General features: G+C 46.7%; 1 protein-coding gene across 2 annotated transcripts in view; it reads left to right on the top strand.

Moving 5' to 3' along the window:
* Window positions 1-25915, top strand: part of LOC102447528 (peroxidasin homolog) — an 86125-nt gene that overhangs the window by 44800 nt on the left and 15410 nt on the right. For both annotated transcript variants that reach the window (XM_075901031.2, XM_075901030.2), the window contains exons 6-14: window positions 1938-2009; window positions 5399-5568; window positions 11386-11503; window positions 13944-14113; window positions 15041-15313; window positions 15460-15576; window positions 16957-17115; window positions 17853-17965; window positions 24780-24936. In XM_075901031.2, coding sequence (XP_075757146.2) covers window positions 1938-2009; window positions 5399-5568; window positions 11386-11503; window positions 13944-14113; window positions 15041-15313; window positions 15460-15576; window positions 16957-17115; window positions 17853-17965; window positions 24780-24936 — 1349 coding nt within the window. The remainder of the gene's footprint in view (window positions 1-1937; window positions 2010-5398; window positions 5569-11385; window positions 11504-13943; window positions 14114-15040; window positions 15314-15459; window positions 15577-16956; window positions 17116-17852; window positions 17966-24779; window positions 24937-25915) is intronic.

Genomic DNA, 25915 nt, shown 5'->3' with positions numbered 1-25915 from the left:
CCTACCCTGCACCCTCACCTCCAGCATGCTCCTGCACCCTAACTTCTGCCCAGACCCTCACCACCACCTTGTTCCTGAATCCTACATCTCATCCAGACCCCACACACCCCCTCCCACATTCTACCTCCTGGCCAGACCATATCCTCAGTCAACTCCTGACCCTACTTCCCACCTAGATGCTGTACTCCATGCATTCCTGCACCCTACATGCCACACAGACCCTACACCCTCACCTCTCTCCCCGGCAGCCCCCTCCTGAACATTGTGAACATTGAACCCTTCGTATATGGCCCCACCCCAGAGCCAAGGGGGGCCCACAAAATCAACTAGTCCCAACTCCCCAGAAGCATTAATCCAGCCTTGCTCTTGGGCAGTTTCCATGAGAAAATCTAGTCAGAGAAACAGATAACAAGAAAAATGTGTGTAGTGCCCTAGAATGGCTAAAGCTTTTTTGTCCTGCTCTCCAGTATTGCGTAAAGGAACAGCATCGCAGCCAAAACACAGTCAAGTGGATGTTCACACGCCACATTTAGTTCAACAAGCCCTCTCGGCATTGGCATACAACGTGCTTTATGTCCACTAGAAAGGAGCCCTGGGAAGGAGCCAGGATTCAAACATCCCCGACTTGAGGATAATCAGGACTCAGATCAAGACGTTCTAGTTGATTCTTAAAAAACAAAAACCCTGGATCTAAAGTGCAGGGAATTTAAAACTGTGAATGTAAGCTTCAGATCCAAATTGTGAGGCCTGGCTGAACTCCAGGGTACCCACGCCCACGACTCACATGCTTGCCTGCCTGTGTTTTCCTTTCTTGTTCCATTGTTTAATAGTGTTTGTCAATTTTCCTTTGCTCGGAAGCTTGGCTGTGGCTGCAGACCCCTCCCCCTCTAGTAAACATAAACTAAGAACGTAAGAACGGCCATATTGGGTCAGACCAAAGGTCCATCTAGCCCAGTATCCTGTCTGCCGACAGTGGCCAATACCAGATGCCCCAGAGGGAGGGAACACAACCTCCCCTGTCACCCATTTCCAGACAAACAGAGGCTAGGAACACCATTCCTGCCTATTCTGGATAATATCCATTGATGGATCTAACCTCCATGAATCTATCTAGCTCATTTTTTAACCATGTGAAAGTCCTAGCCTTCACCACATCCTCTGGCAAGGAGTTCCACAGGTTGACTGTGCACGGAGTGAAGAAAAACTTCCTTTTATTTGTTTTAAATGATTCCACCTTGCTTCCCGCTCAGTCATACCAGTGTAAGTAACTTCCTGTTCTTCTGAGAAGAACATGTCAAATATGTCTCCAAACTTGGAGTGGAGAGTTTTGCTTTGGTTTTATCTAGTGATAGGCTAAGGTGCTGGAGATGGATCTGTACTAGATTTAGGATGGGTTTTAGGTCACATTGATTCTAAAATCAGATGTGGGTTTGGTTTTTTGAGGTCACTGGGCTAACGTAAGAAGTTCTCATGAAATGTCTGCCTCCTTGAGTTGACACCTTATCCGTATGGCTGCTCTTGCAAAATTTCAGCCGCATCTGAATCCATGCACCTAACAGATCCCATCTGGTTTTGGATCTCACCCAGAACCAAATTTCTAGGGTTAGATCCAAACCTATATATTCAACTCTTCCTCTCAGCAGAATTTGAAGTGGTTTTGATTTAAGAATCTGATTTGGGGGCTTCTTTATTTCAAATCCTGAGTCACCATTTCCAGCATTTGATGTCCCATATTGCTTTGTGTTCACTAGTAAATTACCACTATCCCAATAGCTCCTAGAGAGTATCAAACTATCATGCACACACAAATTCTGCCTATCGGCAAGGTTCTGGTGAGCAATCTTAACATTTAAACTAAGTCTCAGCTCAGGATGTTGTTATCTATATCATGTAGAACTCTATATAACACTTTGGCACTCTTCATATCCCCATGGCAGATTCTTGCACAACAACAAAATTTCCAGAATTCAGCCAGGAACTTTCTTTCAACTGGAATCCCTCAAACGGCTGTAAGTAGACACCGTACCTGCTAAGAAGAATGGTTTTGTTTTTTATCATGTGGCTAGGACTTAGAGGCCAGTCTGACTGGGTACAAATTCCAATTAATGTAGCTCTGGGGCAACAGTTTTGTCTGTTGGTAGCCAGACACGAGGGAAGACTTAACCATTTAGTGCAGGGGGTGGGATCATCTGGATTCTACATATGGCCCACGTGCAGGGTTGACAGAATCTGCTGGTTTCTGTCCACGTAGGTTTTTTCCTTCCGGTATTTCTAATGTGCCACATACATAAAGCCAGAGCCCATGAAGGGAGGTGCGTGCTGAGTGCACACAACATTGTGAGAGCCAGGCACTCCCTTTGCAGCCAGTCAAAGTGCTGCTACGGTTCAATCAGCACAGCCTGCAAATTCTAGGTACGCAGGCGCAATTAGCAAAACTGCCCTATCCCAGGAGGCTGGTTACAACCATTGAGTGGCTGACTGAGATAAAGAAGGGCCACTCATGCAGCCCAATCACTAGCCTCGGTTGCCCAGTGCTGGGTTAGTGAGATCTTCACTTTGGTGACTGAATTTGCTCTTGGACCTTCTGCACAATGATGCAGCTGAGGGGTTTCTCTTAGGCTGTGTCTAGACTACATGCCTCTGTCGGCAGAGGCATGTAGATTAGGGTTGTAGGCAAAGGCAAATGAAGCCGCGATTTAAATGATCGCGGCTTCATTTACATTTACATGGCTGCCGCGCTGAGCCGACAAACAGCTGATCAGCTGTTTGTCGGCTCGCCACTAGTCTGGACGTTCCCCCTGTCGACATCAAAGCCCTTTGTTGGCGGCCCCGTTATTCCTCGTGGAATGAGGTTTACCGGGGCTGCCGACAAAGGGCTTTGATGTCGACAGGGGGAACGTCCAGACTAGCGGTGAGCCGACAAACAGCTGATCAGCTGTTTGTCGGCTCAGCACGGCAGCCATGTAAATGTAAATGAAGCCACAATCATTTAAATCGCGGCTTCATTTACCTTTGCTGAACTAACAAATCTACATGCCTCTGCCGACAGAGGCATGTAGTGTAGACGTACCCTTAGGGTTCCGCTCTGGGAAATGCTCAGCCCCATTCACTCCCGAAGCATGGCTGAGCCCTTAGAACCTCATCCAAAGCCCAATGAAGTCAATGAAATGAATCTGCTTGTTAGCCATCCTGGATTCCTTTTGACCAGCATATGGAACCCACGCACCTAGACTATGGCTACTCTGCCATTTTTTGGCGGAAGAGGATATGTAAATGGTGCTCTCGTTTGCATATCATCTTCCGATTCTTTTTGCAGACGAGAAAAAAACAAACTCTTTTTCGCAAGATCCCTTATTCCTCCAAAATCGAGGTTTACAGGATCTTGCAAAAAAGGGTTTTTTTCCAACATCTGTCCCCATCTAATCTAAAAACAAATTTTGAAATCACAAAATTCTAAATGAAACAAAATTTCCATCATCTGCATAGCTCTAGGAGAAATATCAATTTTTTTTTTCATGGAGTGAGAAGTTTGGACAAATTTAGATTTGAAAATGCCCAAATGAAATATGTGGGTATTTCCAGTCAAAATGAAACGCTTCAACTTTCATTTTCATAGAATCATAGAATGCTATGACTGGAAGGGACCTTGAGAGGTCATCGAGTCCAGTCCCCTGCCCTCACAGTAGGACCAAGTACTGTCTAGACCATCCCTGATAGACATTTATCTAACATGCTCTTAAATATCTCCAGAGATGGAGATTGCACAACCTCCCTGGCCAATTTATTCCAGTGTTTAACCACCCTGACAGTTAGGAACTTTTTCCTAATGTCCAACCTAAACCTCCCCTGCTGCAGTTTAAGCCCATTGCTTCTTGTTCTATTCTCAGAGGCCAAGATGAACAAGTTTTCTCCCTCCTCCTCATGACAACTTTTTAGATACCTGAAAACTGCTATCATGTCTCCCCTCAAACTTCTCTTTTCTAAACTAAACAAACCCAGTTCTTTCAGCCTTCCTTCATAGGCCATGTTCTCTAGACCTTTAATCATTCTTGTTGCTCTTCTCTGGGCCCTCTCCAATTTCTCCACATCTTTCTTGAAATGTGATGCCCAGAACTGGACACAATACTCCAGTTGAGGCCTAACCAGTGCAGAGTAGAGTGGAAGAATGACTTGTCGTGTCTTACTCACAACACACTTGTTAATGCCTCCCAGAATCATGTTTGCTTTTTTTGCAACAGTGTCACGCTGTTGACTCGCATTTAGCTTGTGGTCCAAGATCTCTTTCTGCTGTACTCCTTCCTAGACAGTCAGTTTCAGAGTTTGTTTGTTGAATATTTTGTTTGTTGAATATTTTGTTTCAGGTCACTTCAACATTAAAGTGTATTTCCCGAGGGTTGTACATTGCCTCCTGGGACCTGTAGTTTAATTTGCTTGATGAACCAACCAAGGATGTTAAGAGGCAGGTAATTGGGTAATCATGTAGTTGATACAATTTGTATCAACCACGCAATTAGTCGATAAGGGAAGGAGCTCAGAAGGAGCTACCCCTGCTGCAGATCTGCAGTTTAAATGTAGTAAGAGCCAGGTGCACAATCAGCCCGGATCCTGCTACATTTAAACTGCCAAGCTGCTGCAGGGGTAGCTCCTGGACCCAGCGTGAGCTAGGACTGAGCCGGGCTTGCTCAGTCCTGGCTCACACTAGGTCCAGCAGCCCCTGTCCGTGGGGAGGGAGTTCCTGTGGAGAGCTGGGATCCCCCATGAACAGGGGCTGCTGCAGAGCAGCCTGAGTTTGAGGCCAGCCCAGGCCACCGCGGACAGGGACTGCTGCAAGAACAGCCTCCCCTACTCCCCACACTGCTGCCTTTGATCGAGGGAGCAGCATGAGGGAGGGCAATCTGCACGGCGGTGACGGTGCTGGGGGGAGCCAGCTTTAAAGCCATCTTCCCCCACCACTGGCTCCTGCTTCCCCCTCCTCTTGCTGCCTCTGATATAGAGGCAGCAAGGGGGCGGGGAATGCGAGTAGTCGACTTGACTACCCAATAAGCCTAGTCTTATTGGGTAGTCAATTAACTGATTACTCTTTTACATCCCTAGACCCTACCTCCCCTATGGGTCAAGCACCCTAGCTGGACTACATCTCCCATGATGCACCACACTATTTGGTTAGAGGGGACACTGGTTTGCATCATGGGAGATGGAGTCTGGTCAGGGAGCCCAGCCCATAGGACAGAGTCCTGGTGTCCTTTCTGAGGAAGGGAGCAGAAGCGCTGATCACTTGAGGGCCAGATTTCCAAAAGAGTTGAGCACTCAACAGCTGCCATTTTAGGTGCTCATTGCATAGGAGCTTTCTATGCTGAGAACGTCTGAAAATAACTTTTCTTTGATCTCTGTCTCGTAGACGGCTGGACTCCAATGCCTTGCTCTGTGACTGTGACTTGATGTGGCTGGCCGAACTGCTGAAGAAATACTCCGAACAGGGCAATATTCAGACAGCCGCCACCTGTGAGAACCCAAGGGAACTGCAGGGCCGGTCCGTCACCAGCTTGACCACCCAAGAATTTAATTGTGGTGAGCATGTTGATATTGTTGATATTGTTAGTGTGATTCACCTAGGGAATCTCAGAGGGTATAAACCAGTAAAGGACTTCACCCAACCACTCCCCCCTTATGGCCCTGCTTTGCATCCCCTTCCACTACTGAAACAAGAGGTGACTAATCACCTACGTGATCAACGTAATGCCCTGGGAGTTGATAGCACATCTAGAATTTACACCCAAGATCCTTCTGGCTCCGACTTCTTTTCTCAAGCCCTTAACAACACTGCCTATTTCGGTGAATTTTCAGCACCCGTGCTGCAAGCAGGAAGACAGAGGCTAGGTCTGTCCACTTCTCAGGTGATTAGACTGTACTCTTGAACTAAAAGAGCGCTTCTACCACAGTCGGTTTTTAAGGCCGTCAGCGGAGGCTTCCATAATCTTAGCGGAATACTCTGTCATAGGTGCCGTACCAACGAAGTTATTCGATTTATAGCATGATTGCTCCATCAGGGCCCATCTCTTTCACTGTAATGATAGGTCCCGATTCAGCAATTTGTTTACGGACGTGGGCAGGCCTAGTGGTTTAAATGGGATTCCTCATGGGCTTAAAATTAGACACAAGCTCATGTATCTTGCTGAATCAGGGTCACAGACTCCAACGCCTGTGCTTAAATTCCTCCCTATTCAGCAAAACAAGCACTGCCATGTGTTTAACTCCCCTTGAATCAGCTGTAAGCAGGTGCTTAACTTTAAGCCCATACTTATGTGCGTTGCTGAATAGGGGGTCACAGCAGCTAAGCCCATTTTGTAATGTGAATGGTAAGGCCTAGGCTATTGTACCCATATTTTCAGGCATTGGGTCAGAATAGGCTGGACATGGCTGGGGGTTTGGGGGCACGTTATTCATTTTTAGGTTTGGTCTCGGGCTTTAACCTGTAGATCTCTGGCACATCTATGTTAGGTTATTATACACCAACTTATACAAATGCCAGGCAGTTGTAAGAGCTGAATTAGCCTACGGTTTTCCCAGAGTTCTGTTCACCCAGGCTAAGCTACATCCCACAATAGCCCGCAATAGTGCCACCCAGTGTTCGGCATAAGCAGATAGGAAATTTGTCCAAATCAAGAGATGTTCATTCTATGACTTAGTACAAGCTGGGAAGGTACCTTCATGGACCGATTCCTGGAATGCTAGCGTCCAAACCAAAAATAAGGAGTTTTATAGCTTATTAAATCATCCAAAAAATGTTCCTAGCTGAAATGTGAAACTGTGGGACCACATCTTCTCCTTAAGGTGAATGTAACTCTGCTGCATGAGACAGCTTCCTGGAGACCTCTCTAGTCTGGCACTCTTGGAATCTGGCGGGTGTTAAACCAGAGAATTGGCTGAACCATGGAAGGTCAATATGGTCTAGCAGTGTTACCAACACTTCCACTGCTTACTAGGCTCTTACAAGACATTTAGGGGTCAATTCGAGCTAAATAACAGCACAGAACTCTAAGGCTACATCTACACGGCAGAGTTTTTGCGCAAAAATGGCCTTTTTTGCGCAAAAACTCGCGGCGCGTCCACACCTCAAGCATGTTTTTGCACAAGAAAATATGCAGTGAATCAACAGAACAGAGGGAGTTTTGCAGTATAGTGGTAGAAATGTAGTCGTGTTAGTCTGGTGCAGCTGAAACAAAAAACAGGACTGTGTAGCACTTTAAAGACTAACAAAATGGTTTATTAGGTGATGAGCTTTCATGGGCCAGACCCACTTCCTCAGATCAAATAGTGGAAGAAAATTGTCACAACCATATATACCAAAGGATACAATGAAAAAAATTGAACACATATGAAAAGGACAAGTCACATTTCAGAACAGAAGGGGGATGGAGGGGGAGGAAAGGGGGGGAGGTAAATGTCTGTGAGCTAATGATATTAGAGGTGATAATTGGGGAAGCTATCTTTGTAATGGGTAAGATAATTCACGTCTTTATTCAAATTTGCGTGTAAAGTGTCGAATTTAAGCATGAATGACAGTTCAGAGGATTCTCTTTGAAGTGAAGTCTTTAAAGGTCTTTGAAGCAGGATGCAGGTAATCAAGTTGTTGAGACAATGTCCTTTCTGGTTGAAATGGCAAGAAACTGTTTTTTCTTTGTGATCCTGTCTGATATCTGTTTTGTGGGCATTGATCCTTTGGCAAAGTGTCTGAGACGTTTGTCCGATGTACATAGCAGATGGACACTTTCGGCACATAATAGCATAAATTACATTTCTGGATGCGCAGGAATATGTGTTCTTGATCTTATAACTCACTTGGTTGGGTCCAATAATGGTATCAGCAGAGTGAATATGTGGGCAAAGCTGGCAATGGGGTTTGTTGCAAGGGAAGGTACCAGGATTGGTATTAGTGTGGTATGTCCTGTGGTTGTTGGTAAGAATCATCTTGAGGTTAGGTGGTTGTCTATAGGAGACTATGGGTCTGTCTCCCAGAGCCTCTCGGAGTTTAGTATCCTGTTCCAGTATAGGCTGTAGTTTATTGATAATGTGTAGGACAGGTTTAAGCTGGGGGCTGTAGGTGATGACAAGTGGTGTTCTATTGTTGGTTTTCTTGGGTCTGTCTTGAAGTAGTTGGTTTCTAGATATTTGTCTGGCTCTTTCAATTATGCTACATCGATGACATCTTTATGATCTGGACACATGGCCAAGAAACACTGGAGACATTCCACAGAGATTTTAACAATCTACACCCCACCATCAATCTCAGCCTGGACCATTCTACACGAGACATCCATTTCCTGGACACGACAGTACAAATCAGCAATGGAAAATTAGACACCACTCTCTACAGAAAACCCACTGACTCATACAGTTACTTACATGCCTCCAGCTCCCATCAGAACACACCATACGATCCATCGTCTATAGCCAAGCCCTTCGATACAACCGCATCTGCTCTAATCCCACTAACAGAGACCAGAAACTTCAGGATCTCTACCAAGCATTTATAAACCTCAATTACCCATCCAGAGAAATAAAAAAGCAAATTGAAAGAGCCCAATTATCACCTCTAATATCATTAGCTCGCAGACATTTACCTCCCCTCCTTCCTCCCCTCTCCATCCCTCTTCTGTTCTGAAATTTGATTTGTCCTTTTCATAAGTGTTCATTTTTTTTAATTGTATCCTTTGGTATACATGGTTGTGACAATTTTATTCCACTATTTGATCTGAGGAAGTGGGTCTGGCCCACGAAAGCTCATCACATATTAAACCATCTTATTAGTCTTTAAAGTGCTACACAGTCCTGTTCTTTTGCAGTATAGGTACTCTTCTTTCTATGAGGAGTTATTGCACAAAAAGGTGTGTGTGGATGGGCAGCAGGGGGTTTTGTGCAAAACCAGCTTATTGAAACAAGCATAGGTGCTTGGTGGCCATTCTGTTAATGGCAATCAAAGTTTTCTTGCATGTGAGCGTCTATGCAGTCTGGACGCTCTCTTGCGCAAAAGGGCATCACTTTTCCGATGCGCTTTTGCAGTGTGGACATGCTCTTGCTCAAGTTTTTTGAAGAAGATCTCTTCTGCAAAAAGCTTCTTGTGCAAGAAGCCTCAGTGTACATGTAGCTTGAGAGTCAGGACTGGGGACTGTAAACAAACTTTATTGGACCGGCAGTCTGGCTAACTAAAATCATGCCAGACCATGGATGTTTCTGGACCGGAGAGTGCCGGATGAGAGAGATTCAACCTTTAGTATCATATATAGAATCTTGTTCCTGTACAGTAACTTGTCACTTAATATTGTAATTACGTTCCTGAAAAATAGTACTTTAAGCGAAACAATGTTAAGTGAATCTAATTTCCCCATAAGAATTAATATACATAGGGATGGTTAGGTTCCAGGGAAATTGTTTTCAGGAGACAAAAGGTAGTATATGCATATACAGTATGGCTACATCTACACTGGCACCCTTTTCCGGAAATGCTTAAAAAGGAACAGTTTTCCATTATAAGTATTTCCGGGAAAAGCGCGTCTACATTGGCAGGATGCTTTTATGGAAAAGCCCTTTTTCCAGAAAAGCATCCATGGCCAATCTAGACACGCTTTTCCGCAAAAAAGCCCCGATCGTCATTTTCGCGATCGGGGCTTTTTTGCGGAAAACACCATTGTGCTGTCTACACTGGCCCTTTTCCAGAACAGTTTTCCGGAAAAGGACTTTTGCCTGAACGGGAGCAGCATAGTTTTTCCGGAAAAGCACTGATGATTTTACAGTAGATCGTCAGTGCTTTTCCGGAAATTCAAAGGGCCAGTGTAGACAGCTGGCAAGTTATTCCAGAAAAGCAGCTGATTTTCCGGAATAAGTGGCCAGTGTAGACACAGCCTATACGTTTTAAACAATTTAATGCTGTACACAGAGATGATGCTTGGAAAACTTGTATAAGGTGTTGGAGTTAGAGGATGGAATATTTCCCAGGAAAGGTCTTGCTACTATCTGATGCACTAAAACTTGGCTGAACCCTCGAAAGTTAATATGTTCTTAATGTAACCTCACATACAAGAGGCCTGTTACGCAGGGATGGGAGGCAGGAAACATAATAGACAGGGCAGTGGCTGCAAACACTTCCGTGCAGAAACTGAACATGATGATGAACCTACGATCAGTTTCACACATACAGAATGGGAAGCGACTGTCTAGGAAGGAGTACAGCAGAAAAGGATCTAGGGGTTATAGTGGACCACAAGCTAAATATGAGTCAGCAGTGTGATGCTGTTGCAAAAAAAGCAAATATGATTCTGGGATGCATTAAGAGTTGTGCTGTGTGCAAGACACGAGAAGTCATTCTTCCGCTCTACTCTGCGCTGATTAGGCCACAGATGGAGTATTGTGTCCAGTTCTGGGTACCGCATTTCAAGAAAGATGTGGAGAAATTGGAGAGGGTCCAGAGAAGAGCAACAGGAATGATTAAAAGTCTAGAGAACATGACCTATGAAGGAAGGCTGAAAGAATTGGGTTTGTTTAGTTTAGAAAAGAGAAGATTGAGGGAGGACATGATAGCAGTGTTCAGGTATCTAAAAGGGTGTCATAAGGAGGAGGGAGAAAACTTGTTCATCTTGGCCTCTGAGGATAGAACAAGAAGCAATGGGCTTAAATTGCAGTAAGGGAGGTTTAGGTTCCTAACTGTCAGGGTGGTCAAACACTGGAATAAATTGCCCAGGGAGGTTGTGGAATCTCCACCTGTGGAGATATTTAAGAGTAGGTTAGATAAATGTCTGTCAGGGGTGGTCTAGTCAGTACTTGGTCCTGCCATGAGGGCAGGGGACTGGACTCGATGACCTCTCAAGGTACCTTCCAGTCCTAGTATTCTATGATTCTACACGGGAGTGTACCGCTCTTTTCTCCAAATAGTGCCAAAGGTGGCAGGGGGGAGACAAAGAGACCTTGTGCATTTGAGAGGGAGAGAGAGAGACATGCATTACTGAAATACAGCTGCCGAGCCACATACCTTACAGGGAACTTAGGGGAGCTGATGAGGGTTTGGGGCTGGTTCCAAACCCCCACACGAACAGGCTGCTTTTCCAGAAAATCTTGCACATAGTGGACAAAGCAGGCAAACAAGTGACATTATAAGAGAACATTTGCACATTTGAAATGAGCAAATGCTCTACTAGATAAGCAACATAACAAAACAACGCCAACTGGAACAACATTACGTGAGGAGTTACTGTGCTGTGGTCTTACTGGCTATTAGCAATAAATCTGCCTGATACTGGTTATGATACTGCATAACGTACCAAAGGGTGGGCAAACCACTAACGGTGCAATTTATCAACGCTAGAATGGGTTTTGTTAACTGGTGTTTTTCAGAGAGGCCTCGCATAACCACTGAGCCCCATGATGCTGACGTCAAGTTGGGAAACACTGTTTATTTCACCTGCAGGGCAGAAGGAAACCCAAAGCCGGAGATCATCTGGCTGCACAACAAGTAAGTCACGCACATAGGCCCCGGAGGAATTTCTGCTTCCATTGAGCTGCAAACTCCTCAGTTACTGCCTTTGACAGGGCTGGGCAAGATACGGCCCGCGGGCTGGGTTTGGCCCGCCTAACAATTCGATTTGCTCTGCAGACGGCATCTGATCGCTTACTCTTTATGTCCAGCCGCCACAGAATTTCCAGGAAGTGGCTCAGGCAACGGACTCCTGGCTCCCAATTATGAGGCTATCCCAGCAGCGGCAAAAGCTGCGAGCCCTTTAAATTGCCACAGCGGCTCCAGAAGGTTGCCAGGCAACGGGGTAGCAGCAGGGCCGGGAACCGCGAGCCCTTCGCTGCTTTTTTAATTCAAAGCATCCTGGCCAGGTAATGCTGGGGAGAAACTAGCCCCCCGCTCCACCTCTTCCACCCAAAGCCCCGCCCCTTCTGGGGGGCCCCAGAGCCAGCCCCTGACCATGTACCAAAATTCATGAAGTGGCCCCCCTGCGAAAAGTATTGCCCAGCCTGGCCTGTAATTACAGGAGTCACATCACACAAATTAGAAGTACATGTGTCAGTCATTGTATTGACCTTCAGTTTAGTAGCACGCTCCAATAACCCTGTCATTAAAGCGCTCCCTTCGTCTCCACGTGAAATGGTTCCCCAGGATTTCTACTTGCCTGTAAATGTACTCTGTAGGCTGAAAGAAGTTGTCTTTGAAGACATTTTATTAGCCTTTTGAACGGCTTGGAGACGCCAAGTTTGTGATTTATTAACTGCTAAAGCGGTGCCTCCTTTATTCTGATTTGCCCATGGAAAGGGGGACAGCACTTCAACGGGGAATTGTAGACCTCCAGTGCGGTACGGAGGTGGCAATAGAAAGTGGCAGGGAAGGGGTTAACATGCTGTCTTCCCTGGTGATCCTAGGGGCTGAAAATCCAGACACCAAAGTGGTTTGGGCTGGAGCAGCCGTCCAATCGTGCACATGAGAGGATTCCTCGGTTTGATGGGAATGTGGGAGGGTGAATAGGACACTCTTAAAAATAAAACCCAAATGACGAATGTTGGCTTCCCTGCTGACAACCGGCAGGCAGAGTTTCACTCCAGTGCAAATGTCTGCGGCTGAGTTATATCCCTCTGGAAAGGGTGTTTTGGGATGGAAATGCTGGCAGACTTCCACCGATAGCAGCGTGAATGGATCACACTGATTTATGTTCGCCGCACTGGAAACCACTATTACTGGGCAGGAACATTGGACAAGGGGAAATCATAAATAATCATCAAGCATGTTCTTCGGCCAGGTGGAACCATCTCCGGTGCGGAGAGAGAAATTTCCTCTCCTTCTGCAGCCTTCCAAAGTTCCATCCTGCTAGACAAATGATGTCCAATGGAGTGACCTTCTAACACTGGCCGGTCCTGCAGAAATAAACTGGGCTTCACATACAGCTTTAGGGCCAAATTCATCACAGCTACTGCTTGCATAACTTGGTGCCATTTTGTATGTGCTTTCACTCCATACAAGTACCCCTGGTCTTACATTAAATGTCTTCAAAAACAAAGTTAATAGGACAGCTGAATGCAACTTTAGCAAAGTGCTATTTTAATGTATTTTTTAAACTTTAAACTATGTGTAAAATATTTTTCTATAAACATTTTCACTTGTTCTTTATATCTCAAGAGCCTCTCTACATTTTCTCCACATTTTGAAATGTCAATGAATGTTGTGTTTATTTCATGTTTTGAAACAAGGAACATTTTCAGCCAAGTACAATATTCACAAAATGTTTTCCATGTCTTTGAGCAGCATTGAATACCATAAAACCAGTCATGTCTCCCCAAGCAAACAGAGTTTCTGATGGGATTGCTACTAAGGGTTAGATGTTATTCTAATTGCCTGGTATGCTGCATGTTTAAAGTTTCAAGGACAGTGCTGTCTGCAGAGACAAGAAACAATTTAATAGTTACATTAGGGCAGTCTAACAGGGGAGACTTTTCTTTTGTTCTTTCTTCCTTTATAGTTCTATTTGCCTATAATAAAAGTTCCTATGACTAAAAGTATCTGTGTATAATGGGGTAGAGAAGCAGTGCTAAAAATTGTTTAGATGGTTTTATGGGATCCATTGATATATCTTCTTGCAGTATATTATTCGGCTGCAGGACATATTTGTATTTTGAGTCCAAGATAGGTGTGTGGTCCTTGGTGAACAAGGGAAAGAAAGCTGGAACTCAAGCTAAGAGGAAATTTGAACGTTTTCTGCCTGTATAATATGAGAGTTAGTGGGGAAAAAATACTTGGTCTCAATTATGGAGAGCTATAAAATAACTTGAAAAGGCACAAACAATGTTGTACCAGCAATAAATAAACAGTTTGATGATGATGAATATAGGGGGAAATGGTAGTATTTTAACTCTGTCCCTGCCAACTCAGCATCTTTGTGCCTGGCTCTGCTTTTCAGTAATGAAATTGACATGAACGACGATGGGCGCCTTAACTTGCTGCAGGATGGGACCCTGATGATCCAAAACACCAAAGAATCGGACAAAGGCATCTACCAGTGCATGGCCAAGAACATAGCTGGAGAGGTCAAGACACAAGAAGTAGTTCTGCGCTACTTTGGCACGCCATGTAATCAAGTCTTAAATACTTCTCAACAGTGCAGATTATGGAAGGGAGTCAGTCAGATTAAACTCTTCTTTATTTTTATGCTCTTTGGCAAGTGTCTCCACGTGCCCGGCGCTTTGGAGGTTCCTAGCCAGCTGGGAGGGGTGTTATGGAGCGAAGGGAGAGATGTAACTGGTACAGCCACCATTGTGTGAATCCATCTGCCATCCCAAACCCCTAAGAAAATGAACACAGCACAGCTGAAGGCTTCTGCAACTCTGTTAGCAGCTCGGGACAGGTTCTGCTCCTGCGCCAAACCCTTCAGAAAGAAGGAGCTCCTCTTTGTAACTCTAACGCAGCACTCGGGAGTGGAGCTTGTTTCCTGAAATTGTTTAGGAATTAGACTTTTCCCTGAGGACTCGGCATGCGGACTGGAGGAGGGAAGGGAGTCAAAGATGGTTAATAGGTGTCAGGATTGCAGGCCCACAAGTATGTCCGGAAAGGAAGGAGAGGACAAACAGTCCAGTAAAAAGGATCTGCACAATCCTGGGGCTTTCTGCAGGAATAGGCAGGACCACGGGAGCAGAAGATGCGTAGGTTCAGAGTAAGCCAGCGTAGGTGAAGGATTTTTGGGGCCACCTTTATGGCCAGGGGTGACCAGAGCAAAGGAGCCCAGGAAAAGGGCGAGTGGAGAGCAATATCTCCACAGAGGAGAGGTAGAAGAGGCTCTGTCATCTTACTGGTTTTGGAGGACATGGAAGGGCTGGGTGGAGGGTTGCCTGCTGAGGAAGTGGGCTCTGACCTCCTTTGAAATGCATTCTGGGTAAAGCCCCCCTTTTCAGTGACAGATTTGATCTAACATCCCGGGGAAGCTTGATTTGCCCCAATCTGGAGAGGTCAGGGCAGGAGGGAGGAGCAGGCTTGGGTCTGAGATGTGTCCCTTCCTTCCAGCCAAGCCCAGCTTTGTGATCCAGCCCCAGAACACAGAAGTGCTGGTCGGGGGAAGCGTCACCTTGGAGTGTGGGGTGTCCGGGCACCCACCCCCGCATGTCGTCTGGACTCTGGGCACAGGCTCGCCACTACCGGGCGATTCCCGCTTCGCCATCACCAGCTCAGGCGGGCTGTACATCCAGAACGTCACCTTCCTGGACCAGGGCCAGTACAACTGCAAGGCCAGCAACTCCGAAGGCTCCATCCAGGCCACGGCAAACATTCTAGTGCAAGGTGAGGGACGCGGCGACGTTCACGGGTGCTACGCTCGCCACCGCTGGTCAGGCAGCTAGGCCCAGGGCACGGGGCCCTGAGCCGCTCTCTGTGGCTGTTCCTGTGTGGCTGTGCTGGGGGTTTTCCCTACTGTCTTCTCCCCTCAGATACTCCCAGGTTCCTGCTCGTTCCCAGGGACCAGATTGTGACAGAGGGGCAGAGCGTGGATTTCTCCTGCACTGCTGAAGGCCACCCGGCACCCGTCATCGCCTGGACAAGGGCAGGTACTCCCCCCCGTGGTACCTTCTCCTCTCAATACCCACCCGGCCTGGGCGCGGCTGCTGGGCTATGGCTCGGCGGCACAGGGGGAGTTATCACCTCACGGAGCTGAAGATGTGTTGCCCTTGTGAGACAGCGGATCCAGCAGCCCCCTGCGGGCTGGTGGTTGGCTTGAGGCTGAGGGGGGCGTGTAACACGTGACCATTCCCACCCCTTACCGCAGCACGGTGCAACCCTAAGAAATGTTCATAAGACCCCGTGAAATGCTCAGCTTCTGAGTCACCCTCCCAGCTGCTTCCGTGGCGGCGTTACCACGTCCCTCCAGTGATTGCACGACTGGTGGCCGTGGCACAGTCCTGTGGTCTCTGGGAGGGACCTGGAGGAGTCTGGCGGGAAGGGGAGGGGCTGATCTGAGAGTGCTGGGCATCTACGGCCGTCCCTGAAAACTCTTCCTTAGGGGTCGAAAGAGGCCAGGTGGCTTCCGTATCCTGTAAATGCCAGCGAGGTCGGTTGCTTCCACTTCATTGAGTTTCCTTCGTTTTTGTGCTGGCGTGGGGGCCATTGACCCACAGAAAAATCAGTCAGGGGCTGCACACAAGGGAGAAGCAAAAACGAAACAAAAAACCTCCCTGACATGGGGGCCTTGCTGAGAAGCAAAACGACCCTCCCCACATTCCCCTCCCACACCAGAGCCTAGGGGGGCCCAGGCTAGTAGATTTTGTGTGCTCCAGCCCCATGGGGGGCAGCGGGGGATGGAGCACCAGCACGGACCCCCCAATGCTGTGGGGGAGCCCCAAGCCGCAGGAGCTGGATCCAGACAAGCCAGGCCACATCTGACTCCCAGGCCTTACATTTAGTGGGGGGTGAGTGGCTTCTGTCGAAGGCGGTTGTGCCAGGCATCCTGAGGGGGAGGGCAGGAGACACCAGATAGAAGCCGCTTTGCCTCAGCAGTAGTTTGAACTACGACAGCTGTCTCACCAAACTCTCCCACGATGATTGTGGGGCGTCCAGCGCCTCTCTTGGCAAGTTGTTCCAAAGGTTAACAGAAGGTGCGCAAAAAACCGCCAGGAGAAAGGGGACGGGGGGGGGGGGGGGGGGGGGGAGCCTGGTCCATGCGCCGAATAACAACGGACTGCACAGAAAGGGGTTGGATTCAGACTGAGCCCGTAATAATCCGTACGGCAAATTGGGGGTCATGCTAAGATAGGAGCAGCAGTTCTTGTCCTTGGCTGGAAAGAGGAGGCTGGTGCTTCAGGGCATCAGTACCAGGGACAGGGCTTTACAGAGTGGGCACGGGCAGACTGCAGACACCCTCACCACCGCCCGCAGGGAAGGGGGTCGTAACAGAGTGCGTCACTAAGAAATCACCCGGCTCTCGCCATCAGGGGGGCCGTTGCCCGTCGACCGGAGGCAAAGCGTCCTCTCCAGCGGCACCCTGCGCATCGTGAGGGTTGCCCTGCACGATCAAGGCCAGTATGAATGTCATGCCATCAGTGCCTTCGGCGTGAAGAGCTTCCCAGTGCAGCTGTGGGTGACCCCTCGAGGTACGCCTGTGCGGGCAATGGACGGAGAGCTTCCGCTTTGCAGGCTGGTGGCGTTTTCCGTGCTCTGGTGCCTATGCCACTGACGGCTGGATTTCTCTTTGCCGTGGGAGCTGAGAGAACCACCGGGAGGGTGTGCAGTGCTCGGGCAGTGATTTAAAGGGCTCAGAGCTCCAGTTGCCACTGCTGCTGCAGTAGCAGCCGGGAACCTCCACGTAACTGTCCTTGCTCCTGCTCCTCTCCCTCCCACTGGGACTGATCCCTGGTGACCCTCGGGGAAGGAGGGGGGGATGAAACTGACTAGAATGCCATGAGAAACTGACCAGCTTCTGTTAATTCGCAGATGCACAGGGCTTAAGGACCGAGTTTAAGGCATAACACGGATCAGAGAACCTCAGTCGGTAATTTCTGCAGCGAGCCCATAATTACTGCTTGAGCCAGAGCAGCTCTTTGGCAAGAAATCCGGTCTTGATTTAAAACCTCCAAGTGATGGAGAAATCCACCGTGTAATTGTCCAAGCTGCGAGAAATACAACAGCTGCAGAAGCTGAAAAGTGACATTTAAATAAGAGAGGGCGGTTAGTAGTAGAGGCCAGAAAAACGGGTGATGTTTTCACTTGACAATGACCCTTTATGTGTTCTTTGAGACACTGGGGATATGTTACTGACTGATACCTCTCAGAGGGGCTCCGACCCAAGACGGTTCTTGTGTTTATTCCTCTGTTTCTTCACACTACACAGTGATCCCTGTGTTTCTTCACCCCCCACAAGACGTGGTAGCAGAGACTGGGCAAGATGTCATGATCACCTGTGCGGCCCAAGGAGATCCGCGACCCACCGTCACCTGGGCCAAAGTAAGAGAATATTCAGTTCCTGCAGTATCCCAAATGCAAGTTTTTCTACAAAGGAAGTTCACAAGCCACCGAGAGGGAGAGGGGAAGGGGGAAGGAGGGGAGGAGAGGGAGGGAAAAGGGAGAGGGGGAGGGAGGGGGAGGGGGAGGGGAAGGGAAGATGGAGAAGGATTGGCCTTCATATGTAAATTTGACAGTTTCCCTTGGCCTAAACAGACTTGAACTGGATGGCCCATTATAAAACCAGCTTTCCTTACATTCAACACCCCATTCACATCAGAAGCTAAGTAGGGGACACTTCCACCCCACTATATTAGCCTCATTAGCACCGGCACTCCAACTGACAGGTACTTTTTTTCGCTCCCTCTCTCTTCTTATTCTGAGGGTCCCCCTCTTTTTCTCCACTCTAGCTCATCTCATCTGACAAAGAGGGGTTTGCCCACGAAAGCTAACGATAATATGTACATATTTTTGTTAGCCTCTAAGGTGCCGCAGGACTATTTGTTTTTAAAGTTACAGACTAACACGGTTCCCCCTTCTGAGACCCCAGTTATAATCATGACCAAGCAATGTTCCTGTTGCTGTGTCATTACTGCAGCAGAGTGAGTAATGGAATTTTTGGTTCAGTGACAGAGTCCAAATACCTGGGGGAAAAATCCAACACAATTCTTGTTGTTTTTTTGTGTTAAAAAAAAAAAGAAAAATTTGCACGTGGGTAGAAAAGAAACATTTCCAATATTAATTTGAATCAACGTTTTGAAACTCAACGTTAAATCAGAATGATCTTTTCAAAATAACGAGTAGTCCTGTGGCAACTTAAGGCACGTCTACGCAGTAGGGCTTAACTCTCAGTAAGCTATGCAAACTGAGCTACGTCAATTGCATATCTTATTTTGAAATAGCTTATTTCAAAATAGGGAGCGTCTACTCAGCACTTATTTTGAAATAGAGCGCTCTTCCTCCAACTTTCCTTATTCCTCGTACAATGAGGCTGTGTCTACACTGGCAAATTTTTCCAGAAAATCATCTGATTTTCCGGAAAAACTTGCCAGCTGTCTACACTGGCCGCTTGAATTTCCGGAAAAGCACTGACGATCTAATGTAAAATCATCAGTGCTTTTCCGGAAAAACTATGCTGCTCCTGTTCGGGCAAAAGTCTTTTTCCGAAAGACTTTTGCCCGAAAGGGCCAGTGTAGACAGTTCTGTAGAAAATGGCGATCGGGGCTGTTTTGTGGAAAAGCGTGTCTAGATTGGCCACAGACGCTTTTCCGCAAAAAGTGCTTTTCCGGAAAAGCGTCCTGCCAATCTAGACGCGCTTTTCCGAAAATGCTTTTAACGGAAAACTTTTCCGTTAAAAGCATTTCCGGAAAATCATGCCAGTGTAGATGTAGCCCCCGGGTTACAGGAGTTGGAGGAAGAAATCCTCCAGCTTGAGAGTATTGTGACACTATTTCAAAATAACTGTCTGCTAGTTATTTCAAAATAATGTTGCAGTGTAGATGTATCCCTAGAGACTAACCAACATATATATATAGAGAGAGAGAGTTAGTTAGTCAGTCTCTGAAGGTGTGTCTAGACTACAGGGTTTTTTTTGAAAAAAGTGGCCTTTTTCCAAAAAACTTCCCCTGCATCTAGACTGCTGCCGTGTTCTTTTGAAAGTAAATTGAAAGAATGCGGCAGTGTTTTTGACCGTGGAAAACCTCGTTTTATGAGGAAGAACGCCTTTTTTCGAAAGTGCTCTTTTGAAAAAAGGTGCTATGTAATGCAAACTGTGTCTTTTCAAAACAGAGCATTCAGACTGCCTGGGTGCTCTTTTTCGAAAAAGCAGCTTGCTTGTTTGAAAGTACTGGTTGTAGTCTAGATGCTCTTTTTCGAAAGAGGCTTTTTCGAAAGTACCTTTTGAAAAAGCCTCTTTCAAAACAGGCTTGCAGTCTAGATGTAGCTTGAGAGGGTGTCTACACAGCACTTTTACCTCGAAATAAGCTATGAAATTTACGCTATAAAAATTACATAGCTTATTTCGATGTTATTTTGAAATAGCATCTACACAGTGCCAAATTTCAAAATAAGGCACTATTCTGAAATATCGCTTAATCCTTGTGCATCGAGGTGTACAGGGACATCAGAATAGCGAGCCCGTTATATTTTGATATTCAGAGAAGGGCAACTAAAATGATGAGGGGTTTGGAACAGGTCCCATATGAGGAGAGATTGAAGAGACTGGGACTTTTCATCTTGGAAAAGAGGAGACTAAGGGGGGATATGATAGAGGTCTATAAAATCATGGTGGTGAGGAGAAAGTGAATAAGGAAAAGTTATTTACTTGTTCCCATAAAATAAGAACTAGGGGCCACCAAATGAAACTAATGGTCAGCAGGTTTAAAACAAATAAAAGGAAGTTCTTTTTCACACAGTGCATAGTCTATCTGTGGAACTCCTTGCCTGAGGAGGTTGTGAAGGCTAGGACTATTACAGGGTTTAAAAGAGAACTAGATAAATTCATGGAGGTTAAGTCCATAAATGGCTATTAGCCAGGATGGGTAAGGAATGGTGTCCATAGCCTCTGTTTGTCAGAGGGTGGAGATGGATGGCAGGAGAGAGATCGCTTGATCATTACCTGTTCAATTCACTCCCTCTGGGACACCTGGTGCTGGCCACTGCCGGCAGACAGGGTACTGGGCTGGATGGACCTTTGGTCTGACCCAGTACGGCTGTTCTTATGTTCTTATAATAGCTATTTTGGGATACTAGAGGTATCCCATATAGCCTAAGGAGCCACAGGGCTACTCTGTTTTTTAAAGTTACAGACTAACACTGCTACCCCTCTGAGGTTTTTCAAAATGTTTTTTTCCCCAAATAAACCATTTCATCACCTCTCAATTTTTGGTTTTCTGTGTTATTTTCCAAAATACTTCACCAAATCTGACTGGAATTTCTGAATAATTTCAGTGCCCACATTTACTGTTAACCCAGCCATTTTCAATCACCTCTAATCATTACCTAATGCTGTCATGGTTTTCAACAAGCTTGCATAGTAAATACGGGAGAAGATGCATTTAATAGAAAGCAACAAAATTCTGAACACGTTTTCTCAATTGGATTCTTAGGTGTCAACAAATAGTCAAGCCTTTTGCAACATGGGTTGCTCTTTCCACATTACCAGCCTTCATGTAACTTATTTAAGGCTTTCAAACATGTTATTCACTTGTGTTCCTCCCAAGGATGGGATAATTTAGTACATTACAAATAGTCTTTGGCTACGTCTAGATTGCAACCCTTTTCTGTAAAAGGGATGCAAATTACACGTATCACAATTGCTAATGAAGCGGGGATTTAAATCTCCCCCGCTTCATTAGTATAAAAATGGCTGCCGCTTTTTTTTCGGCACGGAGCTTAAAATGAGGGATAAGGGATCTTTCGCGAAAAAGCTTTATTTTCTGCAAGATCCGCGTCTAGACTGACGCTTTTTTCCACCAAAGCTCCGTGCCGAAAAAAAGCGGCAGCCATTTTTATGCTAATGAAGCGGGGGAGATTTAAATCCCCGCTTCATTAGCAATTGCGATACGTCTAATTTGCATCCCTTTTACGGAAAAGGGATGCAATCTAGATGTAGACTTTGTGTTTGGTTGGAGTGGGATGCATTGCTAGTACATTAGAATTCGCTTTGGCTCTGGGTCTGAGATGGTACAATCATGCTATCAAGGCAATGCTACAGAGAGAGGTTAGTGTCTATTATCAGTGAAAAAGAGGTTCCATTTTCATTGGATTGGGAGCTCCCTCAGATACCGATTTTTCCTTCGCCTCAGCCTTTCTACAGTGCACACGGGGGCCTCTGCTGTTATACCACTAACAGTCACTCACCTGATTTTATCCTGGACGTGAACAACAACAAAAAAACACACAAGAGGAAGCACTTAACACTCAGTAACCTGAAAATGGAATTTTAGCGGCACATTCTTTAGCATCTGCTGGGCTGCAGTGAATCCTGAAAGGAGGAGGAACGAAGAGATAGCAGTTCAAATAGGAACTGAAACTGTGCTGTTGTTATTGTATGACTATTGTTTTCTTGCTGTTTATTACTTGTCTTATGATAGGACTTGGGGACCACAGTCAAGGTTAGTGCCCATTATGCCAGGCGCTGTACAGAATTCTACAGGCCTGACTTCTCGTTTAGCGTGTGTCTGCATATGGCGCTATTCACAAGCAGCTGTTTCTGAAAAACTCCATGGGTGGGCACTATGACTCTGGAATAGAGGCTCCTTGTTCCTGTTTAGCTTAATGTCCATTGACTTGAGTGCAGTGAGTGCAGAGTTACACCAGCGTAAATGAACGAATCCGGTCTTTCCTATCCTTCACTTCAGCTGGAAAGACAAGACAAGACGCCCCAATACAAGAAGGGCTGCTCCCATTTTCATGATGTTGTTGCTAGTGTCACAATATTTGATGTTTTGCTTCTTTGTAAAAAACTGTCGGATTGGCTGATGAACAGCACTCTACCTAAACTTTGTGTTTAGTAGTAGTAGTAGTAGTGGTATGAATTATTACCACCCAAAGCCACCACTCCTGGAGTCAAGCAAGTGCGTGAGACTCTGAGTGCTCCTTTATTTTAAAACAAGACGTGGTTAGCCTTTATGGTTGGAGAGAACAGCATGAAAATGTGGTCTGAAAACTCGGAAGGCAAAGAACAAAAATCCCAAATGTTATTTATGTTAGCTCTCCAGATTCTATACCAGTCTTATGCTTTCTGGGGGCCCGATTCAAGATTTGTGAATATTTGGAGCTCTTCAGACTGGGTTTGGCGGACCCACCCAAGGCCACAATGGTCCGAGAGCTTATGCGAGAGCCTGTCCCACCAGAGAGTCACAAAAGCTTCTCATTCCTCAGCTGACCCAAACTCACTGCAGCAGAACGATCCCCACTTCCTGCTCCTACGCTGGCACAGAATCGGGAGGCAAACGTATTGAGGGAAACCTGTGGATTGTAAGAGCAGTGATACTGGGTCAGATCAAAGGGTCAGCTAGTCCTGCGTCCTGTCGTTTGACAGTGGCCAATGCCAGATGCTTTGGTGGGAATGAACAAAACGGCCATTATCCATCCCATCACCCAGTGAGGTGGAAGGACACCCAGAGCATAGAGCAGTGGGACCAACAGACTTGCTCGACAAGGTGGGAGGAGGGTGTCAGCTCTGCGCCCCAGAAGGGGCGGGGCCTCAGTTAGAAGGGGCGGGGCTCCACGGTAATGGCAACAGCAATCGGGAGCCCTGGACCTTCTGAATCACCAGGCGGTTGCCCATTTCCTGACCCTATTGGCAGGCCTGGCATGAGGTTGCATCCCCGACCATCTTAGCTAATAACCCTTGATGGAACTGTCCTCCCTGAACGTATTTAATTCTTGTTTGAACCCAGTTTTTGCCTTCACAACACCCCTGGCTAGGATTGCCCCAGATTTACTATGCGCTGTTCTCCAATGGGATTACTTTGCATTGGTCAGCACTGACTTCCATCTGTCTTTTTCTTGCCTACTCATGCTGTTTCATAAGACCCCTCCTTGTAGTCAGCATTGTCCTTAACTACCTTGAGTCATTTTGTATCCTCTACAAACTTTGCCTCCATATGTTAAAGCAGGGGTGGGGAGGCTGGTGTGTCGGAGGCTGCTGAACCACAGCATAATGAGTCGGGGGCCTCACACAGGTGAGAAGCAAGCCTCAGGGGCTGGATCCAGGCAAGTTAGGGGCCGCATCTGGCCCCTGGACCTGAGGTTTCCCACTCCTGCGTTAAAGAGCACTGATCCCAGTACAGATCCCCTGGGGACTGACAACTTATTCCTCCCCTGTGTTTTCTAGTCTCTATTCTCGATCCAGCAGAGGGCCTCTTCTCTTACCGCATGATGCTTATGGGCCTATGGGGTGGGACCTTGTCAAAGGCTTTCTTAAAATCCATCTGCACTAGCTCCACTTCATCACCTTTTCCCGCATGCATACGGATCCCTCAAACAATGCTAATAGATCAGGGAGGCATGACTTCCCTTAACAAAAGCCACCTTGACCTTTTACCAACATATCATGTTCATCTATGTCTCTGAGAATTCGGTTCTTTGCCACAGTGTCTATCAATTTCCCTGGTGCTGAAGTGAGGCCTGTAATTGCCAGGATCGCCTCTGGAACCTTTTTTAAAAAAATCTGCATGACATTCTAGTCATAGAATCATAGAGCACTAGAACTGAAAGGGACTGAGAGGGCATCAAGTCCAGTCCCCTGCCCTCACAGCAGGACCAAGCACCATCTAGACCATCCCTGATAGATGCCTGTCTAATCTGCTCTTAAATATCTCCAGTGTTGCAGATTTCACAACCTTCCTAGGCAATTTATTCCAGTGTTTAATGCCCCTGACACTTAGGAAGTTTTTCCTAATGTCCAACCTAAACCTCCCTTGCTGCAATTTAATTACCTTCCTGTAGCAATTAGCTGCCTTCTAGTCATCTGGTACCCAAACTGATTTAGCAATAGGTTACATACCACAGTTAGCAGTTTTGCAAGTCCCTCCAAAACTATATCATGTGTGTTTGGGGGCAGAGGCAGGTGGGAAGCCGGACAAGAGTATAACTAGCCAAAAGAATTGCTAGGGGGCAGGTTGACGGGTGAGAAGAACTGGTGTTCCTTTTGCTTTCGGGTGCTTTTTCTATATTGCACAGAGTTCTCCTGACATCTGCTGGCCATGTTGATCAAAGACCGCTCTGTGTGTGTGTGTTCTGGATAGAACAGAGCCTAGCCAGAGGGCTTCTCGCTGAAACGCCTTCCTGTCTTTTGATCGTGCCACAGGAAGGCATTCAGATCACAGAAAGTGGCAAGTTCCATGTAAGTCAAGACGGGACCCTTTCCATTCGAGACCTGGGAGTGGCGGACCAGGGCAGATACGAGTGTAGAGCCAGGAATACCTTTGGATTCACATCCAGCACTATGCAGCTGACCATCACCGGTACAGTGACCCTTGGTTTTACCTCGGCAATGTTCTCTCTTTCTCTTGCTCTACGTCCATATTTCCCATGAGGAGGCCTGTCATATTAGAGAACAATTGTGTCCCTCCTTTAGCTTTCTTATGAGAAAGTCAGTCTGACACACGGGGCTTGCAATGGGAAGGAGGATTCAAACAGCTCTGCCAATTTGATGATGGGTTTTCAAATGCATGTCTCCAGCCTTAACTCACTGGGGGAAGGGAAGCCTTAACCCACTATTCCCCCCCCCCCCCCACGCCTGCTTCCTGAATAAGAAGGGAGGAGAATCAGAGCTTGTAACAAGTAGCAGCTAGGCAGGAGACATTCATCTGTCAATCAGACCACAGGTCAAGCACCACCCTGGTACCACTTGGAGGGAAGGAAAGAATCGGGGACGGGGGTGGGAATTGGAAGACACAAAAGCTGATGCCCTAATAAATCTATTAGTTTCCAAGGTGCCACAGGACTCCTTGTTGTTTTGGCAGATACAGACTAACACAGCTACTCCTCTGAGACCAGGTCTACTTTAGACTTGGAAGCTCAGCTTAAGGTACGCGACTCCAGCTACAAATTCTACATAGCTGGAGTTGGTGCTGTCCCTACCGTGGGAGGCTGACAGGAGCAAACACTCCCATCAGTTTTCCTTACTCCTTGCAAGAGCAGGAGTACAGGCTGCTAGTGGGAGCGCCCTCTGAGTTTGATTTAGCGAGTCTTAACTAGACTCTCTAAATCGCACTCTGTAAGATTGATTGTGGAAGTGGCGATCTTCCACTGCGTGAAGACAAGGCCTGAGGATAATGTGTGTGATTTGTTGGTGGTTTGTAGCTTGTCCGGTCAAGAGCACATTACATGTCAGTTCCCAATGTCGCTATCCAAATTTGGGCTGGGTTGGTGACTTTTGATGTGATGTGCTGTCCCCAAATGTTGTGTATGGTTCTGAGAGGGGGATGCAACACAGGGCAT

Source organism: Pelodiscus sinensis, chromosome 17, assembly GCF_052426305.1.
Source record: "Pelodiscus sinensis isolate ZL-2025 chromosome 17, ASM5242630v1, whole genome shotgun sequence".
In the NCBI taxonomy this organism is placed as follows: Eukaryota; Metazoa; Chordata; order Testudines; family Trionychidae; genus Pelodiscus; species Pelodiscus sinensis.
This window is presented reverse-complemented; position numbering and strand designations above follow the sequence as displayed.